The sequence below is a fragment of the Nannobrachium achirus genome (genome assembly GCF_963921795.1).
Source record: "Nannobrachium achirus genome assembly, chromosome: 2".
In the NCBI taxonomy this organism is placed as follows: Eukaryota; Metazoa; Chordata; class Actinopteri; order Myctophiformes; family Myctophidae; genus Nannobrachium; species Nannobrachium achirus.
This window is the reverse complement of record NC_137811.1, coordinates 74110237-74117522: the sequence shown is the minus strand read 5'-3', so window position 1 is coordinate 74117522 and position 7286 is coordinate 74110237. Positions and strand designations below refer to the sequence as shown.

The window sequence follows — 7286 nt, the reverse complement described above, 5'->3', positions numbered from 1 at the left end:
TACAGCATCTAGCATGGGGCAAGACCAACATTAAGAGTGAACATTTTTAACTAAAATCTTTGCTTCAGGGGGTCCCTGGAACAAAATATTTTGAAATAGGGGTCTGTGGCCATTGGGGCAGTGGCATCAGTTCAGAAAAAGCTAAGGTATGGCAACATGACTGGTGTCTTGCACGCACGCCTTCGCGCACGTGCAAGATACCAGTCATGTTGCCATACCTTACGGTTTATTGGGCTGGATATGGCAGCTAAACTTGGCATGTTAGTAAATGTGCCACAATTAACAATAATGCATTGCACCTGTGCAGCTGACCTGCGGAACCTGGGAATATACCATTTTGTCAAGATGGGGAGAATACAAGTGAGGAGAATATAATTATAATGCCTTGTTAAAGTGACCATTTTGTTAAATTTAGCATTTGTAGTTATTTTACTGTAATTTAACATCATAATAACCAGCACAGATAGACAAAGAGTTCATTCATGGATTTATATTTAAAAGTAACTTTTATTTTCCCCCCTGGACCCTGGGTATGGCAGCTGCATACCCCTGCCATACCCAATTGACGCCCCTGTTTTGGGGGTCCTTGACATGTTTGAGAAGCACTGATATAGCAATATACAGTAGGTCTTTCAGAAAACTGTTAGGATTTAGAAGACATGTGTAGAATCGACCTATACTGTATCAGTGGTTGTCAAACTGTGTCATGTCAAGGGCCTTCACAACGATATGTATTTGGCCGCGGACCCCCATCTCAAAATGTGTTGTTCCAGGGACCCCCAGAAGCAAAGATTTGAGTAAAAAATGTTCACTCTTTTGGGTCTTGCCAAATGCCAGATGCTGTAAGTAGGGTGCGGTCCAGGGACTCTCAGGGTTGAGGAGGTTCTAAATGGACCCTTCACAAGTCTGTAACTCTGAGAGTGTACAAATAGAACGGGGTCCATTTGGTTTGTACACTGTCAGAGTTAAAGTCCTTGAACATTTTTCTACGTTTGAGAAACACTACCCTATACAAGATTGTTTACAAACCCTGTGATCCGATCAATGGACAGACAGACAGACAGACAGACAGACAGACAGTGGCATTATAGTTAGAGCTGAAATAAATCTTTATTGTCTTGTTGTTCACTTCCTGGTTGGAGAGAGTGAACGTTGGGTATTTTGCAGTTGTAGTTTAGTTGTTCATCATGGTCTGGGAGATCCAGGAGTTGTAGTTTAGTTGTTCATCATGGTCTGGGAGATCCAGGAGTTGTAGTTGCACACCTTGGCGTAGACGCCAGGCTTGTTCCTCTGGGCACAGCCGTATCCCCAGGACACCACTCCCTGCAGCACGCCTCCGCACACCACGGGACCACCGGAGTCTCCCTATAGCAGGAACACAACATATATTAACACCAGGGACCACCAGAGTCTCCCTATGAGAGGGACACAACATATATTAACACCAGGGACCACCGGAGTCTCCCTATGAGAGGGACACAACATATATTAACACGGCACTCGATGCCGCGCTGTGAGCTTGTAGATCTGCTATTTTCAAAATACAGCCCTTGGTGTTTACCTGGCAGGAGTCCTTGCCTCCCTCCATGAATCCAGCACAGAACATGTTCCCGGTGATCTGACCAGGATAGGCACTCTTGCAGGTGCTGTCACTCAGGATGGGAAGGTCCAGGCACATCAGACGGTCTGGGGAGTTGTCTGTAGAGGAGAGAAACAAACATCAAACCGTCTGGGTAGTTGTCTGTAGAGCAGTGGGTGACGGGGCACCCTGGGGTGCTGCGACGGCAGTCCAGGGGTGCCGCGAGATCATTTGATAATAGTTGGAATTTATTTGGACACTTGAAAAAATATTTAGTATCATTTTAAACTTGAAGTACAAAGTTATTTTCAGTCAGCTCTAACCAAAATGGCTATTATCTCAACGTTTTCCTCGCAACATTATCAATAAAATATCGTCACAGTCGGGCAGAAACCTCGTATCTCCAAGTTTCAAATGTGTACGTCTTTTGGTAAAGCAAAGCCCTGCCTCATCATACAAGACTGTTGCACAAAACTAGTGCAACAGTTCTACAGCCGATCTACAAGCACCTTGTAGATCGGCTGTTTTCACTAGTTTAGTACAATTTATAGATGATAAATACAAAACGAACGCTTTTCGACATACAAGGTTTTCCACCCGACAACGGCGATATGCTATAAATATAAGGTGCTGGGAGTGAAAATTATAATGTAGGGGTGCCTCGGATTAAAAAGATATGTATGGGGTGACCTGAGACAAAAAGGTTTGAGAACCCCTGCTGTAGAGGAGAGAAACAGCAGGTCTATCATCATGCCGTTTTTACTAAATTTTACTAAATTTTACTAAATGTCTCCCTTTCCATGCCATACCTGAAGGCAGCATTCAAGAGAATTAGCCAGTAGCTATGCCCCTCCCCTAAAAGCTTTTGTCCAATGCTAGCTTAGCAACCGGCAGCTTGCAAAGGCTGTTGCCAAGGCAAACCTTGGCAAGCAGGAAGTTATTCTAAGCTAGCATTGGACAAAAGGTTTTTGGGAGGGGCATAGCTACTGGCTACGTCCTCTCTGTGTAGAAATCCATGCTGTTACGCCACATCTCCAGTAGTCACTTGATTATTGCTTAGTTCAGTGTGGTATCAAGCACCGAAAGTAGCCGACCTCCAAGCTCACAACGCCAAGCAACGCGGCGCGTTGTGAGCTTGGAGGTCTGCATGCTATTTTCATCCTCGGCACGTCCCCTGCATGTGACTTACTTCCAGAGCCGCTCAGGTTGCCCCATCCAGAGACCAGACAGCGGGTACCAGAGCTGGCGCAGCGGGAGGGCAGGGAGACGGCGCGCACGTAGCTGTTGAGCGTGGCGGGCTTGCTCAGCTTGATCAGCATGATGTCGTTGTCCAGGTTGCGGCTGCTGTAGCGCGGGTGCTTGATGACCTTGGCAGAGTTGATCCACTGCTCTGTGCCCTCGTTCACCGCGATGTTGTGCTCTCCCAGACGCACCTGCACGCGACTGGGAGGAGGAGAGGAGAGGATGACAACTAAATATAAACCAGAACATACATGGGTAACATGGCGGCCCGGGGGCCACATGCGGCCCCCACCTTCACTTAACGCGGCCCGCAGGTTGATACCGGAATACTGAATATATTATTGATTTCAGCTGTTACAATTCCAAACATGACCTGCTTTAATTCAGTCTATATTAGTAGCTTAATGACTAGTATAGTAGTATTAAAATGTATTTTTTTTTATGTTCAATGTATTTGTATTCAAGTTCATAAAGTTAACATGAGTATACAACTAAAAGCGTTTGAAATTAAATCAAAATCTTAAATTTCAGGATTCCAATTAAAAAATAACAAAAAACATTTCAGGATTCCAATAGAATTCCAAAAGAATAAGAAAAAATAGCCGATCTACAAGCTCAAAACGCATCGCAGCGCGATGCGTTTTTGAGCTTGTAGATCTGCTATTTTTGCTTATTTTGTATGAGATGGTACAATGACAAAGTAGGACGAAGCAATATGCAATGTGGCCCTCTGGAGTGAAGGTGGAAATATAGTGGCCCTCTGGAGTGAAGGTGGAAATATAGTGGCCCTCTGGAGTGAAGGTGGAAATATAGTGGCCCTCTGGAGTGAAGGTGGAAATATAGTGGCCCTCTGGAGTGAAGGTGGTAATATAGTGGCCCTCTGGAATGAAGGTGGTAATATAGTGGCCCTCTGGAGTGAAGGTGGAAATATAGTGGCCCTCTGGAGTGAAGGTGGAAATATAGTGGCCCTCTGGAGTGAAGGTGGAAATATAGTGGCCCTCTGGAGTGAAGGTGGAAATATAGTGGCCCTCTGGAGTGAAGGTGGAAATATAGTGGCCCTCTGGAGTGAAGGTGGAAATATAGTGGCCCTCTGGAGTGAAGGTTGTAATATAGTGGCCCTCTGGAGTGAAGGTGGAAATATAGTGGCCCTCTGGAGTGAAGGTGGAAATATAGTGGCCCTCTGGAGTGAAGGTGGAAATATAGTGGCCCTCTGAAGTGAAGGTGGAAATATAGTGGCCCTCTGGAGTGAAGGTGGAAATATAGTGGCCCTCTGGAGTGAAGGTGGAAATATAGGGGCCCTCTGGAGTGAAGGTGGAAATATAGTGGCCCTCTGGAGTGAAGGTGGAAATATAGTGGCCCTCTGGAGTGAAGGTGGAAATATAGTGGCCCTCTGGAGTGAAGGTGGAAATATAGTGGCCCTCGCCATTAATGATGGCATCGTTAACAGCCAATGCCCGTAGCCCTGATTGGGCTATACAGCCTTAAACACACACAGCTACCTATACCTACATACATACATACCTACCTACCTACCTACATACGCAGCAGAACAAATATAAACTACACAAAAACGATTTAATGGGTTGGTTACCAACTCTCCATCATTTAGCTGGGGACCACCTGGAACGTAATGCACAATCTATGTAAAGCGCCTTGGATAAAGGCGCCATGTAAATGCACCATTTACCATTTTACCATTTATGAATGACCATACATGAAAGCTAGATAGCATTTGTAGGTTTTATATCAAGTTTTCACTGAATAGGTGCTTGGTCTAAGTCATATTTCTATGCATTTGGTGTATTGATGTTGATGCAGCTTATTGTATTGATGTAGGCTATTACCTGGCTTATTGTATTGATGTATTACCTTGCTTATTGTAATTAAGGTGGTGTAACTTACGACTTGTAGCAGTGAGCGGCAGCCATTAAAGGAGTAGTTCACCCCCAAAATGACTTTCTTTCTATTGATTACTCATGCCATGGAGACTTGAGTTCAATAGTATTTTTTTGTATAAGTCGCATTCATAAGACAATAATTTCATCACAACATCCGGAATCAATGGGATTTACTAAAATAAAATTTTTGTCTTAGGAATGCAAAAAATACAAAAATATATTATTGAACTCAAGTCTCCATGGCATGAGTAATCAATAGAAAAAAACTCCTTTAAGGTGGTGTAACTTACGACTTGTAGCAGTGAGCAGCAGACACCACCCAGGTGGAGGAGATCAGGGACCCCCCACAGAAGTGGTAGCCAGAGTTCAGAGACACCTGGTAGGGAGCAGAGTTCTTCCTGCACTCGTAGCCTCCAACGATCTTATCCTCCTCGTCCTCGATGGGAGCGGAGACTGACACCACACACACACACACACACACACACACACACACACACACACACACACACACACACACACACACACACCAGGACAACAGGACAGTTCTTTAAAAAATCTTGAAATGTTTTAGCCGAGGACCCACAAGCTCAAAAGCTCAAGGAATAGGGTTGAACCTGTGATTTTTTTGCCGTACTTTTTATTTCTGTTTCATCTATTAGTTTGGTCATTAAGGTCCACAGAATGAGAGGCCTGCTCTGCCGGGAACATCGCGAAAAAAAGTTATGGCCATTTGTATATTCACTGTCCCATTTAGCCCTATTCACGGCCCGCCCACTCAGCATCCCCCGGGTGCTGAAGTCACAATTTGAAGGGGAAAATCCTACTATAAGCCTATAGAGTTAACAAATTTAATGCAATTTCCGAATAGTAAAGTATAAAATACGGCTAGCATGATCAAGAACACAAGATAGTAAAAGGCACAAAGCATTATAATTTACTTTACCGTTCGAAATAATGATTTGTAGGCTTTAAGTCCAGCTATTTCTGTTATAGTTTCCCCTTCTAAATTGATGTCAGCACCCGGGGGATGCTGAGAAATTTGCTGAGTGGGCGGGCCGTGAATAGGGCTAGAAATATTTAAAACATTTTAAAAAAAGTAGCACGTGAGGGGTCAAACTACTACTGTAACTAACTGCTACAGTTTCATAATGTGGACGTGGCCTTACTTTCACTCTTATTCTGTATTTAATCAGTTGAGTACCTGAGACGAAAAACATTCTAAGTCCATATTTTTAAATGTTTGAATATCGATATTTTTTTTGATTTACCAGACGGTAAACCACAAACTAGTCGTTTTAATCTGTTAAATTCTTAAAGCACTCCCCCCTCATTTTGTTCAATTAGATTGTTTTTGCTTAAAGGACCAGGTCACCTTTGGGACAACCAGATCTTATTTTATTGTTGTGTGGGACACGATCAACACAATCCTGAATTATTTTTTGTGTTCAATCTGTGTTTTTAGATATGTTAGTATTTCAGCATGCTACAACTGGTCATATGATGCATTTTGCATCATATGACCAGTTGTAGCATGCTGAAATCGGCTGATATACTAAAATATCAGCTGATATACTAAAATATCTATATCTGTCACTTGTCATGATCTGAAATGGCAAATCTTTGAGAGATCTCCCTCTATAGCGCGCAATGAGGCCTCTCCAACTCTTTTTCCCGGGCTGAATCAGGGGCCCAGCATGTCCCTGCTATAAACTAAAGTTGAAGTTGAACAACGATCAGACCATCACCTTTGGGCCCTTAGAGGTGCTCCAATCGTAAAACACACCAAAGTATTTCAGACAACTTCGTTAAAGACGGTATATAGCAGTTCTTTCTCCTCCTTCATACTCACATGCCACTGCAAACAGAGCTAGAAGAATGAGAGCCTTCATGGTTGGTGTGTCCGTGGTTCGCCTCGGTGTGTTTCAGCGGCCGTCGCGCAGAGGCTTTTAAAGCCTGCCTGTGCCTTCATTCAGGGGCGTCACAAGGGGTAGGAAAGTGGGACTGAGTTACTGGGGCCCAAGGTGGAGGGGCCCTAATAACTTTAGCTATTGAAAAATAACAGATATACAAGCTCACAGCGCGGCACCGAGTGCCGCGCTGCGAGCTTGTAGATCTGCTATTTTTGAAAAGTTGTGAAAATGTGTGAAAATCTTTGAATATATGTATTTTTTTAAGCGAACATTTCTAACTCAAATTTTGCTTCTGGGTGGTCCCTGGAACTAAATATTTTGAGATCAGGGTCCGTGGCCAAATACATATCATCTTGGGGGTCCTTGACATAGGTTTCTTGCACACATTTTCACGATTTTTCAAAAATAGCAGATATACAAGCTCGCGCGGCACCGAGCTTGTATATCTGCTATTTTTCAATAGTTAACATTCATGGGGGGGGCCCGCAGTGAATCCTTGTACCCAGGGCCCAGAATTTGGTGCGACGCCCCTGTGCCTTCATTATCTGGCCGGCAGGCCGGTTGGGACCAGCACAGGGACATCAAACAGAACTGAACCGGGAACGTGGGAATCAACATGTGCAGCAGCAGCAGTCAGCAGTCGGTGTTCTGCACCTC

The 7286-nt window shown here is 44.1% G+C and overlaps 1 protein-coding gene across 2 annotated transcripts; it reads right to left on the bottom strand.

Moving 5' to 3' along the window:
- Positions 1 to 1108: 1108 nt before the first annotated feature.
- On the bottom strand, positions 1109 to 6623 carry prss1 (serine protease 1). Of its 2 annotated transcripts, XM_080737982.1 has the most exons (6): positions 6569 to 6623; positions 5010 to 5172; positions 2769 to 3022; positions 1562 to 1698; positions 1258 to 1365; positions 1115 to 1216 (listed from the first exon to the last, which is right to left on the bottom strand). In XM_080737982.1, the coding sequence occupies exons 1-6, from the start codon at positions 6606 to 6608 to the stop codon at positions 1175 to 1177; spliced, it is 744 nt and encodes a 247-aa protein (XP_080594108.1). In that variant the 5' UTR covers positions 6609 to 6623; the 3' UTR covers positions 1115 to 1174. The 2 variants fall into 2 exon arrangements, with proteins under 2 accessions (XP_080594107.1, XP_080594108.1); XM_080737981.1 differs by having other exon boundaries at positions 1109 to 1365.
- Positions 6624 to 7286: the final 663 nt, after the last annotated feature.

Bases quoted from the DNA above. Each gene is read 5' to 3' on its own strand.
- prss1 (XM_080737981.1), bottom strand. From the start codon at position 6,608: ATGAAGGCTCTCATTCTTCTAGCTCTGTTTGCAGTGGCAT. The intron at 1,699-2,768 runs GTAAGTCACATG...TCTCCTCTACAG, and splicing joins CAACCTGAGCGGCTCTGGAA to ACAACTCCCCAGACCGTCTG. The intron at 1,366-1,561 runs GTAAACACCAAG...TTCCTGCTATAG, and splicing joins GAGGCAAGGACTCCTGCCAG to GGAGACTCCGGTGGTCCCGT.